General features: G+C 35.4%; 3 protein-coding genes across 3 annotated transcripts; 1 reads left to right on the top strand and 2 right to left on the bottom strand.

Moving 5' to 3' along the window:
- Positions 1-538: 538 nt before the first annotated feature.
- On the bottom strand, positions 539-3144 carry LOC109172542 (G-type lectin S-receptor-like serine/threonine-protein kinase LECRK2). The gene has a single exon (XM_019321710.1). It carries the CDS (start codon positions 3068-3070, stop codon positions 707-709), a length of 2364 nt encoding a protein of 787 aa, XP_019177255.1. The 5' UTR covers positions 3071-3144; the 3' UTR covers positions 539-706.
- Positions 3145-4201: 1057 nt separating this feature from the next.
- On the bottom strand, positions 4202-7129 carry LOC109172540 (G-type lectin S-receptor-like serine/threonine-protein kinase LECRK2). Its single transcript, XM_019321707.1, has one exon. It carries the CDS (start codon positions 6874-6876, stop codon positions 4360-4362), a length of 2517 nt encoding a protein of 838 aa, XP_019177252.1. The 5' UTR covers positions 6877-7129; the 3' UTR covers positions 4202-4359.
- Positions 7130-9274: 2145 nt separating this feature from the next.
- On the top strand, positions 9275-11823 carry LOC109172546 (UPF0235 protein C15orf40 homolog). Its single transcript, XM_019321714.1, has 3 exons — positions 9275-9672; positions 9769-9857; positions 11411-11823. The coding sequence occupies exons 1-3, from the start codon at positions 9504-9506 to the stop codon at positions 11540-11542; spliced, it is 390 nt and encodes a 129-aa protein (XP_019177259.1). The 5' UTR covers positions 9275-9503; the 3' UTR covers positions 11543-11823.
- Positions 11824-19520: the final 7697 nt, after the last annotated feature.

The raw sequence follows: 19520 nt of genomic DNA, 5'->3' as shown, positions 1-19520 counted from the left end.
CTGATGAAGTTACAGACGAAAAGAAGAAGAGGAGCTTGAGTGTTTCTGTATACCCTCATCTCACTGTTGCAGAAGAAGAAGGTATCCAAGAGCTTGCCCCAATTTGCCTCCGTTCCTCCCTTTACCGTGGTTGCGAGTCAGATGGAATTGCAGAGAGAAAAGCCAGGGATCGAAGAAGGAGAAGAAGCTATGCTGCTACTGGAGTTGATGATCTGAACCAAAGAACAAAAGTGCATCCGCTGATCGATTCAGAAGCGGCGGGAGAGAGAGAGCACAGTACGTACATTGGCTCCGGAGAGTAAGTAACGTACTAGCTTTGTTCTGTTTCTAATCGATTCATTTCTATCTGCTGCTTTATTTATTTTCTATTTCCTTTCAATGTTGAAAATTCTATATCCTCCTCTCTCAATCGGTGGTGCGCCGGTGCGGTGGCGGCTTTCATTTTACGGTAATTAGCGGTGGTTGCCATTAAGTATCCGATCTGAGTTAATTAGCCACTGTTATAATTGCTAATATACCTAACCTAACTGCTCAAACATTTAATACGAAATAGTTAAAAATAGATAGTTAAAACGTGTACAGGACAGACAGACAGACTCCACATCTTATTGGCATTACAAAGTAATGTCCTTAAGCCTCACATACAACATAGTGCTACTAGGAAAATTCTTGACAAAAAGGACAAGATGGAAACAATTCTTTGTATTTAGGAGTTGCAAGCTGAGGGACATGGAGGAATTGGGACTTCTTTCAGCCCCTCCAACATCTGTAATACTCGCTTCATGGAAGGGCGAAGAGCGGGCTCGTCTTGGATGCACCAGATGGCTACTGCAACCATTCTTTGCAAGGCATTCTTGTCTACTTCTTCACCCTTAACAAGTTTAGCCAACTCCATTTTGACGAGGCATTTGTAAGCCCATACACACAGCTGAATCTCTTCTAGTTCTGATACATCAACTTCTATGTTTCTTCTGCAGCATATGATTTCTAGGAGGACAATCCCATAGCTGTAGACATCAACCTTTACAGAAATAGGGGCATTCGTTTGCCATTCTGGAGCTAAATATCCTCTAGTCCCTCTCACACCGGTGAAGGTTCTTGTTTGGTCTGGCATCAGAAGTTTTGCAAGTCCAAAATCAGAGATCTTAGCTGTCCAGGAATTGTCTAGCAAGATGTTCTGTGGCTTTATATCACAGTGAATAATGGGAGCTTCACATTCTTCGTGGAGATAGTGAATCCCTCTGGCCACATTCAGTGCAATTCTCAATCTTTCTGTCCAATCAGGGTGTTGTTTTGCTTTGAAAAGAAGATTTGCCAGGCAACCATTGCTCATGTATTCATATACCAGAAGCCTTTTAGATCCTTCAGCACAGTATCCAATCAGACGCACCAGATTCTTGTGACGAGTTCTGCCAATGGCCCTCATTTCAGCCCGGAATTCCCTCTCTCCTTCTTCTACCACCTTTTCCAGTCTCTTCACTGCCACAAGTGTTTTACCCTTATCAAAGCTTCCTCTGTACACTGCTCCAAAAGAACCCTTTCCCAACTCCTCCTTGAAGCCATTTGTTGCCCTTTTTAGCTCTCTGTAAGTACATGTCCGAAGGATGAATTCTTTGGTTAAGCCTTTATTTCCTGTCTGCAATTGCTTTCTGTACTGCAAAATGCGAAACTTGAAAATGAAAAAGCTTGAAAATGCAATAGCAGCACCATAATATGCAACAGAACCCAGACTAATAACCAGGATTAGCAACCAAGGTAGTTTCGCATGATCCTTCTCAATGCTTCTTGTTATTGCATTACTCACTTTGAAGAAAGCAGTTTTTGAACCTTCTATGTCACTTTTAACATACCTCAGTGGCAGCTTATGCTTTGTACAACGGCCGGATGGCCCGGATCCCTCATACAGAGCTGCATCACAATCACAGTCCTCTGAGCAAGATTTGCTACATTCTTCTTTCCCAAGAGTTGATGACACAAAGTAGGGAGGATCATCCCAAGTCAAATTCGTAGCAGCAGTTATTTTGAAAACAGTGGCATCTTCTTTCCCTCCAATACAGTTCCCGCGTGTGAAATCCCTTTCACAATCACCAAAGGGTTGGTCTTTATCTCTGATAGTTGCTCCGGGTAGACAAATGCAATAGGATGCATTATCCCTCATACCACAGTAGCTGTTCAGGCCACAAAACCCCTTTATATCACACACATTATCTATTGCTTGCCACTCTATTTTCATGCTGGAATTCCCATTAGAATTAAAGCTGTGAGAATATAGTCGAAAGTTCCCATCATAATCAAATGTTGCTCGGTATATAGTATCATTGTTTGGCACAGAGGAAGTGTGTAATTCTCTAGTTATTGAAGCACCAGAGTCATGAACTACTAGCATGCTGCCATCAGAATTAAGAACGAGATGCATTTTACCGTTGCAGCAAGTTTGAGAAGCCCAGTATGCGTCTACTGCTTGGCCTAGGTTCATAGGATATGCCACAAGATTCCCATCAATCTGCATCTCAAGGCGAAAACGGCCAGAAGAGTGATTAGTGGAAGAGATACCAGGAATCAGTTTCCCCCCAATAGAGAGATTCTGCCCACCTAAAATTGTATCAGTTGGCAGTCCGAAACTCTCCCAGATGATGTCAGAATCTTGATTGTAAACCACAAAGTTTCCAGAGTCAAGCATGGAGGCAGAATAAGCAGATTCTAGATCAATGATTTTCTCCTGTGATTGCCCTGTTTTTAACAGAACTTTGCCACCAACAAAATCCAGAGTGGCATCAGAAGATACTCCTGGATCATCTCGATGGGCACACCACACAACAGTGTTGTTGGGACTGTTCACCAGCCAAATTCCTACCTTGAAACCCATTCCCTCTGAGAAAAATCCAAATGCAAATCTACGAGAAGGAGAGTACCATGCGGGCTTAGAAGTGGGATTAAGGGAATCACCTAAATTTATTGAATTAGTTTGTTCTGGCTGAGCTGTAGCAGCTTTAGGAAATAGAAATATAAGCATGAGAAATGCTGCTAGAATGGCCATGATATCAAGAGAGAGGATGGTTCTGTGGAACATGATAGAAACTGAAAGTCTCTACTATATAATAAATTAGAGGAGACCAGGATTAAACAGTTGAACTATTCTGAGTCTTTTTGTCAAGAAAAATCTATCAAGAAAGGTGAGATGAGAAGTCAAGTCAATGTTATTATTATCACAGGAATTGGAAGGCCCCAACTGAAGACAATTAAGTGTATGTGTGGAAACAATTCTTCCAAGTCATCCCTAGGAGTTATCCATGATGGTGAGGGAGAAAATGACATTAATACAAAATGAAAATGCTACGCTGGACATCATTACTGACTTGCTCTGCAATCTGGAATTTTCTTGCTTATATTAGCTAAACAACTCTGACTTTGATGACATGACACCACATGCATAAATGCATAATGATAATCAATTGTTTTCTAATTTGCTTATTTTATAGCATTGTTATGCTCCATAGTCATTGCACCTAACCAATATATAACTGACATAAATGCTACGGAGTGTAAGCAGGAAAGCATTTCGTACACACAGACACCTTAGGTGAGAACGTGAGAACCAACATGAATGCACACAAACTACTCCAGGGTAGATTATGTGCATTGTGTGCCCGGAATATTAGATTGTGTGCATTCATGTACAAGTTTGCAGGTTCTCACAGGGAGATGGGTTCTCATTGGAACATCACCCTATATGTATGTATGTATGTGTGTATATATATATATATATATATATATATATATATATATATATATATATATATATATATATATATATGTGTGTGTGTGTGTGTGTGTGTGTGTGTGTGTGTGTGTGTGTGTGTGTGTGTGTGTGTGTGTGTGCTCTGAGTAGGATGTTTATGGTATGTTTAGTTATCAGAAAAATTTACTTAAAAGTTACTAATCCAATAAAAATACAAATAAGTACATTCCACTCAAACTCAGAAGGGACAAGTTCACCCCCACATAGGCATAGAGGGGACAAGTTCACCCAACCCACCCTAAAACATACAGTCAACTCATTCAGATCTCCATGGGTAGGGATGCTCACAGGACTTGCTTTGCGGAGTTGAGTATGCATCTATGACATTCAAGTAAGATTTAGTTAGATTCTCATCTCTAGTTGAACTAAGCTGCCTTAATGACAGCTATGGAAACCAATGAATATTGGAACACCTAATACTACATTGTATTATATGACAAAACATGTGTTTACACAGAAAACAGAAATATACCTTGTTTATTACATTACAGGATAAAATTTCAGTACAACAGTCGACTATGATAAATTTGCTGCAACATAGAAATCCTCAAACCTGGAAACTAAGGAGTACTTGCAGGAAGACAAAGTGGGATGTCCATGGTCCCTTCTAACATCAAAACAATGCCCTTCATTGAAGGGCGCAGGTCGGGATTATCTTGAATGCATAGCAGTCCAACTTTCACCATTCTTTCCAAGGACTTCATATCTATTTCTTCCTCCCCAACCAACTTTTGCAGATTGTCCTCCATGAAGCATTTGGAAACCCAAGTAGAAAGCAACATTTCATCTGCAGTTGTGACATTGACCTCAAGGTAACTTCTGCAGCATATAATCTCCAAAAGCACAACACCATAGCTGTAAACATCTACCTTTTCTGTAATCAAAGCATTGCTCTGTAATTCTGGTGCCAAATACCCATTTGTCCAGTTAACCACAGTTGCGCTTCCAGTTTCAGATTGTGTTAGAAGCTTTGCTAACCCAAATTCGGAGATCTTTGCTGTCCAAGAATCATCCACTAGAATATTTTGGGGCCGTATGTTGCAGTGAATTATGCAAGTCTCACATTCTTCATGCAGATAACAAATTCCTCGGGCTATATCCCGTGCAAGTTTCACTCTTTGCTTCCAGAAAGGCCTCATTGTAGTGTTGAAGATGATATCTGCTAGTGTTCCATTGCTCATGAATTCATATACCAGAAGCTTTCTGCTTCCCTCTAAGCAAAACCCAAGCAACATAACTAAATTCCGGTGGTAAGTTTGCCCAATTGCTGTTATTTCTGCTCTGAATTCATTTTCTCCTTCATCTCCACCTTTTTCTAGTCTTTTCACAGCCACTGTTTTATCCCCTTCAGATATTTTCCCTTTGTACACCTTCCCAAAATTACTATGCCTAAGTTCTTCCTTGAAACCATCAGTGGCTCTATCAAGCTCACTATAAGAAAATGATCGGAGAGTGAACTCTTCATTGAGGCCTAAATTTGCCTTTTCTGACAGCTTTTGATACTGAATGGCTCTATTTCTGTAGAAAACGAAACTGAAGATTGCAATGAGTGAAAACAGGAATGCTAGGAAACCAAGAACCACTGATAGAATCAAGATTATTCTTTTTCGGGTTCCATCCTTGTCCCCAGTTTCCCCTGAAATGGTAACGCCTTGGCCTGGCAACTGGGAAGTATTGTAGAGTTGCTTGATTATGGCCTTGTCAGGCTTATTATTCTCATTTAATGTTGAATAAATGAGTGGAAGCTTAAATTTGCTGCAGGTGCCATCTACATACTGTGCTGCCCAACATGTACAGTCTTCCTGGCAAGATTTCTGACAATCTCTCTCAACCATTGAAATGGAAGAGAATGGATATCCCCCAAGTGTTAAGTTCTTGATTACAGTAACATTGTAGGACAGATTAGGGTCTTCTTTCCTACAGAGTTCTTCATAGATGAATCCTCTGTAACACCCCTGGTATTTCACTTTTGGATTGAAATACTGAAAGCCTTGAAAGCAGGAACAGTCACCTTCGCCACCTTCAATTGCTGTGCAGTAGCTATTAACACCACAAAAGCCTTTGACTTGGCATTGATTTTGTTTTGCAGACCACTCAATCACGGTTGAATTATCAGTCCCGCCAAATCTGTGCGAATACAGCCTGAGAATCCCATCAGGGTCAAGAGTAGCACGGTAAATTACTGTCCTGTTGCTTGAGTTGTCATTGGAACTGTTTGCTATACTCTTTACCTCAAACTGCATATCGTTTGAAACATTCATAAACAGTTGGCCACTTGGGTCAACGCTTACAAATGCCCCATTTACCTCACCAAATTCACCCCTGGTTTGTATGGGATTTGCCCAGTAAGAATCCTCAGGCCTGGATTGGCTATTGAGCGGATATGCAACGAGGTTTCCATCACCTTGCATACCGAGATAAAACCTTCCACTTGAGGTATCAGATGTTGAAACACTAGAGACCAGTCTATTGTTTAATACCAGATGCTGACCAACTAATATGGTGTCTGTGGGAAGATCAAAACTTTGCCAGATGACACCAGTTTTGTCGTAGATGACAAAGTTACCAGAATCAAGCATGCGGGCTGTTGGAGTAGCAGTCTCTGGGGGATCTGCAATCTCTTTCCTGCTCCCCTTAGTCCAAAGAATTAGCTTGCCTGTTGCAAACTGCAGATAGGAATCCGAAGGGACCGGAGGGGCATCCCTATCAGCAGTCCAAACAACAGTTCTTTGAGGCGTTCCTTGCAGCCATATCCCAACTTGAAAACCACCCCCTTGCTGGTAGAAACCAAATGCAAATAGGCCTGAAGGCGACAACCATGAAGTGGGATGCCGGTCAGGATAAAGCATGGAACCGGAGGTTATATTGGTGGCAGGCTGCGGTTGAGCAGCAACTCCAGTAGCTACAGCAAATATAATTGGGATGAACAGAAACTTGAAAAGTAAATTAGCCATGATCTGAGGGAGTAAGAAATTGGGAAGGAGATCAGAGGTAATTTGCATGAGTAAACAACTGATGACATGAAGATGCAGATGGCCATTGGATACTAGTTTTCCAGTGGTGGTCATGTTACTCATGTTGACGGTTAAATATTCCAAGTTTTTTCTCTGAAGAAGAGATAAGAAATCATTTAATATCACAGGAATTGGTAGAAGAAAATTAAATGTACGTGTGGAAATAATTCCCCCATGTCATCTCCAGGAAAGTGAGTGGGAAAACGACATTACAACAAAATGAAAGATCAAATTTAATTCTTTCAACATTTTCTAATGTACAAATAGACTATGGACGACTTCCTTCGATATTATTGACTTACCTTGCATACTGAAATTTGCCTATTTTATAGCATTGTTATGTATCCACAGTCAATGCATTTAATCAGAGTTTTTCGTACTTTTGGTACCATGAATACTATAGCACTAACAATATAGATCCACAATTTTTCAAAACTTGTATAATTGGCCACGAGTATCAAATTCTTAACGCAAATGGTCTGATCCTTCCGGTGAAATTTTTGTCAATTTTTCACGGAAACATTATTTTCCTTTTATAGTAGAGGTATAATGGTCTTTTCCTTTTGTGGAAATTTCACCGGAAGGACTATTTACGCTAAAAGTTTGATACTCGTGGGATCAAAAGTGTGAAAAACTCCATCTAACCAATATACAACTGAAGTAAATGCTACAGAGTATCAAGTAAGAAAGCATTTCATATACTCCGTATAATTTTATTATTATTTTTTTTAACATCTCATCAATTAGGATGTTAATAGTATATTATACCTAAAAAGAAGTGATGTGTCAAGTTATCATTAGTTGGGACATATGATGATGACATGGTATCTTCGAGATATCTAATCCTATCCCTATTTGAATGATGGTATATCCTATCTCTGATAGTACAAATGTTAGGATCTACGTTCAGAAGGTTGTTCCGTAGTCAAGTATGTATGAGGAAAAATGAAAAAGATGTTCTTCCTTTCGATTCTATGGTCGGGGAATGAATTGGGGGTGTTCGGGAGTGTGTAATAAGTGAGAAAAAGGTCTAAAAGTCTCACCTAGTAATATGTGTCTTTTATAGGCGAGGTTGGGTGAGCATGCTGAGCCTTCGACATGTCCTACACGTGTTAAGCGTGGGTTTAGTGATCACAATTTACAATTATCATGCTAGTGTCTAGAAAGGATTGAAAAGGTGATTGGACGTGATATGATCACTCGTTCTATCTGGAAAGCGCTTTTGAGTTAATCGTGAGACATAAGGCTAAGTGAATGGTCACATTAATGAGCTTCCTGGTTAAGTCCGATCGGGAACGAGCGGCGAGACTTGCCCTAAACAAAGTCTACATGGCACTTATTTGGATCGGGAAACGCAGTTATAATTTAAGGTCAATACCAGTCGAATACATTCGGTTTATACTGGTCTTACTTAGATACGTTTGGTTTTGCCCATATATTCCCGATCAATCTTCGTTAGTCAGTTATATGTTGCACTTGAGAGTTCACCATTGAAGAATATATATATATATATATATATATATATATATATATATATATATATATATATATATATATATATATATATAATTTTTGAATTTACTATTTTCTATTGAAAATTAAGTCTTTTGAATCCGAATGCCCTTCAACGAAAAATAAGTCATATATAAACCTTTTTTAAAGATCAATTCACTTAAGTTCTATTCACTAATCAAGACTATGTGGTCTAATGGTACCCGGGTTGGACTTTCATTTGGAAGGTTGTAAGTTCAAGCCTCTCTATATGAATAGATACTACATTGTAATAGAGCCACATTTTATATTATACTAATAGTAACCGATACTTATCTTAATATATAAAATTCACCTTTTGATTTTACAATTTTAATGGATGTTGTACCAAAAAAAAAAAAAAACAAACAAAAAACAAAAAACAAAAAAAACTGATGTATCAAGTTATTATTAGTTGGGACATATAAAAATAATATGATACTATGAAATACCTAATCTTATCTCTGATATAGTCTACATATACAATATGGTGAAGTACCCATACTTTACATATACCTAATTTGTTTCTGCAAGTTTACAAAATACAACGAAGTGAAATTCTACGAGGCGAATAAATCATCATAAAATTGAATTAATACTCAATTTAATTATCGACCATAGTAATTTTTTTCGATTTAGTCATTAATTCTAATAAGCGAGCATTCAATTATATAAAATCATTAAAATTGAAGATATAATTAAGTATAAAAAGTAATTTAGAACTAAAAAAAAAAAAAAATAGTATAATCAAAGATTAAATTAGGTATTATCGAGTAATTTTTTTTTTTTTTTTTTTTTTTTTTGTGTGTGTGTGTGGAGAATAATCGAGTAAAATTCTTTTTTTTTTTTTTTTGAAAAGAAACAGCAAAATATATTAAGCATCAAAGTTCAAAACAGGAACAAGAGAAGGAAACGGGACTAAAGAGCAGTTCACACGATCAGTCTTAGACAAGGCATCCCTAGCTAAGAAATGGGCGACCTTGTTCGCGGACCGTTTAACAAACAAAAAGCTGAGATTAGCAAAATCCCTAGCTAGTAAAATTCTAAGAATCAGATTTGGACTACTAAACAGCAAAACGACAGCCGCGACTGAAACTCGACGCCGGTAGTTTCGGCTCTGAAAACTCACAAATACAAATCCAGCGAAGATTAACAGAAAGATGGCTCCATCGAAGAAAGGCAAAAACAAAGGCAACTCAGCCACCGAGTCAACTCAGTCTACCCAATCTCCGACCTCCAAATACCCGGCTTGCCTCCGCGTCGTCGCTCCGTCCTCCGTCGCAATAACCATCCACGCCAAGCCCGGCTCCAAAATCGCCACCATCACTGGTCCCTTTTCCCAGCCCTCGCTGTCGCTCCCTAATCATAAATTGTTTGCAATAGTAATGGATTTTCATGTGAATTTTCCATGTGTATTGTATGCAGATTTGAGCGACGAAGCTGTTGGAGTCCAAATTGATGCGCCTGCAAAAGATGGCGAAGCGAATGCCGCGCTTCTCGACTACATTAGCTCCGTGAGTACTAATTTATTCATAAAAATATAGGAATATGTATTTATATGCGAATGCGTATATCCGTGTAGCTAGATACAGAGTTTAAGAATACATGCTTGCGCATATGAGAATCTGAGCTTAGTTTTAGGGCGGGGTTGATAATCCAGGAAAATTATTACTTTGTTTATATCTGTTTTTAGTTTACACTTCAGATATGGATGCTTTGATTAAGGAAAACAGATTTTTTTTTTTTTTTAAATTGATTCATTTTCTGCTAGATTGAGGTTATCATCCATATTTTTAAGGGAAAAATTTGCTGATCAATTTCCTGCAAAAACTATTTCAATGGATGATTATCACCTACTGGTAATCGAGCAATAGTTAGCCACTGAACTTTGCCTCCCTTCATCCAACCCTCAGAGACAAAGTTTATGCATCAACAAAGTTTCTCAAGACTGTTAGTGATCTACGAATAGCCTTTTGAAAAAATTCCATTACCAGAAAGAAGTTTGAAAAACTACTTTTTCCCATATTAGATGTGATACTAAGCATCAATGAAGGTATTGCATTTCTTTCTTACTTAACAGACCAAATTCATGCCTTGGTGTCTGATCTTCGCAATCTTTCCTTTTTGCATTTCCAAATGTTTGTTGTGTTCCGTTGTTTTCTGGTCTGCAAATCTCTCCTTTCTCTGTCTTCTTGCATTTCAAGAACTTTAATTACATCCTACAAGAAACTGCTGGTGGGTAAGCTGTGTAAATCTTATTAACTACAAAAAGAAGAGTACAACCTAGTTGTCTACTATTTGTATAAAGAAATATTCCCTTTTGACAAGAGGAGCTGGCCAAGTTTGGTGAGCACTTCCTTACAACAGAGGTGAAGTTTTAAGATCAAATCACAAGCTTCACATTATGAGTTCCCTTTAGACACACGCACACACATCAAAGTTTGGTCATATCTTGGGGAAGGATTTGATATCAATCACAAGCTTCACATTATTTGATATACTTCGAGATGTTCATTATATTTATATATGTAACTATATGTACAGTGTGCACATAGAAAAGTGTTGGTAAAACAGAATCTGCAGCATGAGATTCATATTAGGAAGTGGCTAGGCAAACTGGCTATGTGAATAATATTTACCATTAGAGTTTAGACTATGCTCTTTTGTAATAAAGTAACTTTTCTTTATTGTCTTCTCATTACATTGTCTCTAGTTCTGGAGTAAGGGTGTAAAACTTAGTTGAGTTCCCTCCTCCTATGCTCTTTTGTAATCTGGCTGACTGGTTTCTACATTTTTTTGGCAATATCATTGAATTAAAATGTTGAAGTATACAATTCTGTTCATTTTCCTGCTCATTTTCCGGAAAATGAACCAAACACAAAAAAGAAAGTTTTCCGTTGTGCAGCCAAACACCGGAAAGGAAAATGTTTTCTGGAAAATGAGTTATTTTCCAGAAGCCATTTTACTGCTTTCCTAACGGAGCCTTAGTTGAGTTTCTTCCTCCTAGGCTTTTTAGTAAAGGGGTTTTGATCCCTTGTGAAAATCTCACGAGTTTACAGTTGGACAGGTTATTGGTGTAAAACGAAGGCAAGTTTCCATAGGTTCAGGGTCAAAGTCTAGAGATAAGGTTGTGATTGTGGAGGAAGTAAATGTACAGACCGTCTTTGATGCTCTGGACAAAGCTTCGAAGAGCCCTTGAAGTACAGCGCGCCAGAGAGGTTTTGAAGGAATGCTCAAAACCTGTTAACCTATGGAAACATCTGCAGGTTGTTTGGAATATTGTGGTTGTAAGGTTATGCTTATATCTAGACTAGATTTTGAGGACATCATCGCCTGCTCATAATATCACCAGATTTGTATCTTGTTTTGTTTCCTACTAACTTCAATATTTATTCTGATAGTAATCAGTTGTTATCACGGATCAAAAAGAGCCAGAATCATGTGTATTTGTCTATTCTAATAAGGAAAATGATAACTGAATTATCGGAGAATCGTCTGTTACATGTCTTGATTTTATTTTTCCAGAATAAATTAAAGTGTATCATGTTAATTATGATAATCAATGTTCATTTATTGAATATCGAATTTCGGTTGTAATAATAATAGGGAAATGAATCTTTTTTGTGATTGAGTTGTACCCTGATTAATGTGTATTAATAACTCGGGTTCAAATATTTGTACATTCACTTTCATTCTGATGCGATGTTTTGTTATATTAGAGAGTGACAATTGTAGAAGTAGTTTGACACTTTCCTTATATATAACGCCGCCTCCCCCCCCCCCCCAAAAAAAAAAAAAAAAAAAAAAAACAATATACAAACTGATAGATATACAATAAAGCAATACATTAATGTAATGTAAACTTTGTCTTGAAAGAAGGGACATGTTGAGCTTTCAAAGTGTGGTAGGGTTTGTTTCGGAATAGTCAAAGAAATATTCAATCCTTAAAGAAAAAGGGAAATTAAAGGAAACAAGAGAATATAACAACACCAGCACATGTGACATTGGTACTACTTAGTACTTACAATTGGAAATTGAGAAATTAATACAAATTAATTATTAATTATGTTATAGATAATCTCGAATGTTATAATATGTAAATATGCCTGTTTATTAATCCAAACAAATTATACACATTAAGTTTTTTTTTTTAAATAAAAAAATCAGGAAAAATTAATTCCTTGAATTTATAATACTAAGCGGTCAGCACCTAGGCACCGAATCCTAGACAGTATTTTTGCAACACTGCTCATGCTACATCATTTAAATTCTTTAACATATAGTAGTTATTTAAAAATATCTTCTCAAACTTCATTCTCTCAACTTTAATAGGTACATTTTAAGAATCAATTTGCCATTAACCTATTATTTATTTTGAGTGTATAATATCAAATTAAACCTCTCATTTTGATTTAGAAAAACTTGAATCTATTTTGACCTAACTCAAATCTGGAGTGGATCTCACTCAAAATATTATCTTAAAATAATCACTTTAAATGTTATTTTTTACTAGTCTTTCTAACATGGGACTCTAAAAGTAAACCAAAAGGAGAACTATGATCCATATGCATAACATTAAGTCTTCTAGGCTACGAGACACTAGTGTTTATCATCCCACAAAAGTTGTTGAGCCCTTCTGGGAGGAGAAATCATCACTCAGTCTCACAAATGTAACTTGGGAGTGGAGTTGAGTGAAAGAAACTCATTTATCCTTAACTAAAAGTTAAGGATTCGATTCTTGGATTTGGGTATAGAACAGTCTTAAATCTCCAGGCCAACTGTTTGACTCAATAGATACCAATAGAAATAGAGGTGGCTACAATCCAGCGAGGGAATTAGTCACTGTGTTCAACGATGGAAACCATGGGCCACACCCAAATACTCACAAATGTTGCATGAAAATATTTGCCAACAAATCAACTACTCTATTCTATTCTTGGAACACATGACAAAACTCCCAATCCCTAGCAATTTCTCTCTTGCATTCTTCTACCAAATTCAAAATATGAGCCTAGCTATATATGGCACATGCATCACCACTTTTCAACCATTGTACAGTTGATTGTGAACCACTCTTAACTACTACCACTTTGGTTACAAGCAATCATGATTCTTAACCTATATAACTCTTATTATTACACCAGCCAGTAACATGGAACTGTTGGTAATCAAAATGATAAGCACAAAAGTAAAGTAAAGTAAAATGAAATGATAATAATGGTAAAAACAATAATGAGAAACATGCGAAAAAGCTAAAAATAAGAAATTAAACGACAAGAAAAGCACAATGATGACGCATGGTTTGGAGCTCTAATAAAATGATTTGAGAAAAAGTTATAAGTATATATAGTAGCTGCTACTGCTAGCTAGCTAGCTACCTAGCTAGGTTAATTGGTAACACCAAGCTGCTGCAGGTTTTATTAAGGTTATCATTATCCCTTTTCTTCTTGATTTGATACCAACTAGGTCAAATAATAATTATGTTATTTTGGCTCGAATGTTCTACCTTAGCTTCCACATTTCACACCTTTTCTTTTTTAAATGTTGGGTATATCCTGTCTTGTGACTCTAACCGTTAAATAATGATTATAAACAGATAAATTAGTTTAGATTGTTTGTAGATGACCAATTCAAATTGAGAACAATAACTAGCCGATTCAAATAAAAAATGACAACTAACTGAATCAAATTAAGAAGGTCAATAGATCATTCTCATTGAAAGTTGAATTTGAAACCCTGTAAATACTAAATCAATAGCACAACCAGTTTGACTAGAGTCGCCACTTAATGTTCTAACCTTGTACTAATATGCATGTGTGGATTAGTGATAAGATTGTTATTAAGTAGATTGTCAATTCAGTTCTTCTAGTAACAAAACTGATAAATATTAAACATATAATATATAAAATATAAATGTGTAGTCCAACTATTAACTTAATTAGTATAATTGAGATGTTACACATTCTTCAATTTATTATTACAGACAAGCTTTGCGAAAGGTCATGAATTCAAATCCTTTGACTATGGATTATATCGTATAATATATAAAATATAAATGATTGTATTTAATGCTTTAATCGAGTCCATTCACGTTAATCACTGCAGAATTGAGGATTGAAAGGAGAAATTACCACCCAAATTTTTTTCAAAAAAACCCTAAACTAACACGAATGCAATCTATTAGCTTCGTCACCGGAGATTAAATTGAAAGTGAAGTTATATATTATTCTTAACACTTAAGATACTAGAAATATGATATTTCATTACTATTACAATTATTATTAGTTCTCTACTATTTTTATAATAATTAAAGAAAGAATATGACCAAAAAGGAAAATGCAGATAGGACGAATAATGCGTTATATATGACTGATAAAATTACGTAGAAGAGTTAATAATGATGGCACATTATTGGCATTATGTACACGTACAAATTACAGCGATCATTGCAATTTGTAACCAAGAATATATATATATATATATATATATATATATATATATATATATATATACACACACACACATACATACATACGTGTGTGTGTTCATTGCAATTTGCTCTCTAATGTGACTCTGCTCTCTCGTGTGGTCATACAAATATATTAGAACCGTATGATGAACTGAGATCAAACGAATAGAAATCAATGAAGAATACAAAATACGTGGTAGCAATTTCATAATTTATCGCACCATATGTATATTTCAGTGGTGCATTACGTGCTAGTGTGTGGTGTATTTTTTAAGTGCTTTGTGGTCCATTTTTAAGTGATACATGGTGCATTGTTCTGTAATGCACTTAGTAGGGTACCGTGTCAAACTCGTCGACGGTTCAATAGACCTGTTAGTTAGGTGCATTACGTGTTAGTGTGTGGTGCATTTATAAATGCTCTATGGTGCATTTTCCACTTTGATTGATTTTCGGCCACTTGGTGGTGCATCACAGCATCACTAATGCACAACATACCTCTCATAAATGTACCATAAGCCAGCACTTAATGCACCGCAGAATGAAATGAGAATAAGTATACATTCATTATGCATGAAAAATTTTAACACAAAAATAAAGAAAAAAAAGAAAAGGAAATATCTGCTTACAATTAAATTTTTGAAGAAAATTTTATCATGCATGTCTATATCATAGGTTGACATAAGAACACTCATCATGTGATACTAAAAAACAATGATGGAATGGGAGAAGCAAACGTAAGAGCTGATTATATGACCAAAAATTTCCAGACTGTTAGATCGATTGAAATTTGGAATAATTTATTTATTTATTTTTTAAAGAAGGGAGCAATTAATTAATAGAAATGAAAATAATTATTCAAAGTTTAGTCAAAGTTGGAGGGTAGAATGGACAATAATTTGCAGCAGACAGATGACAGCCCCTAACTTTTATAGTTTTGATTAAATGTAATTAGTTGAGAATTAAATAAAGGAAGTACAATTAATTAAGAGGTATATTATCCCTAGCCTCCATGGCCCCTACACTCACTTTGACCAAAATAGCAAAAGCAAATGCCTTTTCGAAATGGCATCATTAAGTTGGAGCTTCTTAGGCCTCGTTTGGTCAGCTCCAATTGAAAGGGATCATACCAACTTCAATTATTTTCAAATTCATTTCTTTATATCTTCTTTTAAAACACTTGGTTAAATATTATATTATTTACTTTATATAATATATTAGATTGGATTAGATGACTTTGGATACCATGATGCATGTCAATGAGAATGAATAAGTATAGACGTATCACCATTCTCATTTTGTAAATATCGTAACATTTTTAGATATAGTTCTCAACTAATAATTTGATCACATTTTATCCTTAACTTTGACGATTTAGTCTTTTATTATCAGTTTTGTTTCATCTGTCTTCGTAATGTCTATAAGCAAATAAATTAAAAAGTATATTACTATCTCCTGATTCAATTCACTTCATTTTCAATTATATACACATTCTTGCTTTGATTCTATTATGGCTCTTTTTAATGCAATTAGAAAATTCACTGAGAGTTTAGATGTTAAACGTTGTCATGTCCAAATGTGTGTGGCCTTCAAAGTAAAATTGGTTAGTGATATATTGTATGTTAATTTTGATGATTCCAGTAAAAGATATAAAAATAGTAACTAATGACTAAATTTAAAATTATTATAAAAATTTAGGACAAAATATGATGAAATTATTAATAGTGGATAATGACAAATTAAATCAAGGGAAAATTTAATTTAAATTTTTTTTTTTTTTCACTTTAGATAACTTTGGATACCATGCATGGCAATGAGAAAAAGAGTGTAAAGGGGAAAACTATAAATAGGTTATTCATTGCTTGCATATATTTATTGATTAGTCTGTAGTTCTGTACACCACAGTTGACGTAACAACAAAATTGTTTACCACAAAATATGTAGTGTTTGACATTCATGCATCTCCTCATTGTTTGGTCCACAAAATATATATGAAACAAAAACATGTATATATATTTATAAGTGTTCATATATATAGTATACAAATAAATATATTTTAAATTTGTTGTTTTGCATACAGGCATTCAAGATCTTCATCATTAATTATGAGACTAATTCAACGCACACATACAAATTAAACCACCGTCCTTATGTTTGTAATATTGTCACCAACCGCACAAATACAGGGTGAGAAACTCTAACTTTATAATTTCATTAGTAATTTTTTACAAGCTGGTTCAAACTGTTAAGTTTTTTGTATTTTTATCACTACGGTAAGACTAATCTGATGCATACATACAAGGGTTGAACTTCCAACTTTACAATTGTATTAAGAATTTACTTATCAATTACCTTAAGTTGCAAAGCTTACCGATTTTCTTACCATTTTGTGTTGTACTACTACTATGCAATTGATTTACAAGAAAATGCGCAACTGCTACCTAAATATGCACTCTAAGGGTGAAAATTGGAAGTCATCAAAGGGGAAAATAGCTTAGTTTTCGAGAAAATGACTTCTTTTTTTTTTGAAAAAGTCATTTTCCGGATTTAAGTGTTTCTTCTTCCTTGCTTCTTCCGAGAATATGCTTCATCGGCTTTCTTCCGTCATTCTGCGCTTTCTACATTGACTGGTTTCTGACGAAAATCAATCTAGTTTGTACTGGTTGTCTGGTTTCTGTCAAAAACCAATACTCTCTCTCCTTTTTTTTTTTTTAATATTTTGTTTGTTATTTGGGAAAAAATAGTTGGGCAAAACATAGCTGTTGTCAAATCTTTTTTAGTTAACAACAATTTAAATTTTAATTATACAATACTGTTTATTTCTCAAAAAATGAACCAAACACACAAAAATAATTTTCTAGAATGCAACCAAGCACAATAAATGAAAATATTTTCTGACTCATTTTAAAAAATATATATATATTTTCTAGAAGTCATTTTTCTATTTTTAAAAACATCCTAAGTATAACCCTCATTGTAACTAACCTTTGTCAGTAAAAGATCACAGTGAAATAACTAGCAAAGATGGTCCATCGTGGATCAGTTCAAATCAAGAAAGTAAAAAAAAAAAAAAAAAAAAATCAAACTTATTGCGTTTACCAAATCACTTATCCGACTACAACTATGCATGTCTATTGTCTAGTCTAACATATTATTGTTGACAGTTGACACTCTTCAATTATAAAACATAGTATAATAATTATTATTATTAAAAATAAAATTAAAAAAAAAAACATTACTGAGGAAAGTGTATGTATGTATGTATGTATAGTACGTGGAGACAGAGAAAGAAAAAGAGAGTGAGGAAATCAGAGTGATAGAGTACAGTAGATACAGTCGCACAACAGCTTTTGTTAGACACAACAATTATTAATTTTAGCTAACAGGATTACGTGGGCAGATGCATCATACGACCGAAAGTGATAGACCCCTGGGCCCCACTCTCTTATATTCAATATTCAATATTCATTATGTATGACGTACACTTTTCTTTTCTCTTTTTCTTTTTTTTTCTTTTTCTTTTTTTTTCTTCTTCAGAAACTATTTTTTTTTTTGAGTGCTACTGACTCTATTAGAATATAATATCTGTACATAATTATTTTCTCAGTTTATTGTGAAGTACAAAAAATTAATATCACCTCCACTAAAACTTGAATCCATAATTTCTGTAAGCGTCACTAGATCACAAGATATTTTAACTTTGAAACTATAATTAGTTAACCAATATTTTTAATATAATCAAGAAATTAAATATAGTATTCCCAATCTCCCATCATTTTCAACATAAAATTCAGAGCCTATTTTTAAAAATTTCCTTTTATTTCTACGTTCAGTAAATAACATAGTGCACGAAATAATAATAATAATAATAATAATAATAAATTGAAATTATTGGATGAGTAAAGGTAAGTAATTAAACCAGAAGCCTCTCTTCTCCATGAATATGAAAAGATATACAATAGTAAGAATTTTCAAAAAAAAAAAATCAAAAAAAAAAAAAAACAAAATAGAATAAACACAAACCTTGTTAATTTGAGTCAGAAGAGAAAAACATAGCTGGTTAATTACTACTACTACGACTACGTAGTACTCGTCGATGTAAGCCACCATGTACAGTGTCAGCCGCCGCCGGCCGGCAACAGCTCCGATCCGCCGCATCCGTCGCCGTGTATATGTTCATGAAAGGTTGATATATCGGGAAGATCTATCGATCTTTCCATGCTGGGCAGGCAAACCTTAATTTCCACAAAAAACAAAACAAATAAAGCTACAAACATCCTGGATGGATGGATGGAAAGCTTAGTTACGGCGTTTTCAACGTTCGTAGGCCGATGTCGTTATGCCTCCTGGACGGCGTCGACGTCGGCAACGGTAATCTCTTCGGCAACAAGTTGAAGAAATGGCCGGCGACGACGGAGTTCTGAGTTGCAGGGGGGCTGAGCTTCACTTCGTTGCTTCTTATGCCGTCAGCCAAACACGACACAGATGAAACCAATAACAAACCAAACCATAAAACCAGAAACACATAATCACAACACCTTCGTCTCATCATTATTTTTAATATAATTTCTCTCAGAACCAGAGAGAGAGAGAGAGTGGGTTGTGGCCTGTTTGGGAGATGTTTTTATGGAGGAGCAGGAGCAGAAAACATGGGATTAATGTCTGCTGCGAGGAGAGATGTGGGCGTGTACATGATACGCGATAAAGATGT

This window comes from Ipomoea nil, unplaced genomic scaffold, assembly GCF_001879475.1.
Source record: "Ipomoea nil cultivar Tokyo-kokei standard unplaced genomic scaffold, Asagao_1.1 scaffold0418, whole genome shotgun sequence".
Taxonomy (NCBI): Eukaryota; Viridiplantae; Streptophyta; class Magnoliopsida; order Solanales; family Convolvulaceae; genus Ipomoea; species Ipomoea nil.
The sequence above is the reverse complement of the archived record's forward strand: the minus strand, read 5'-3'. Positions and strand labels throughout refer to the sequence as shown.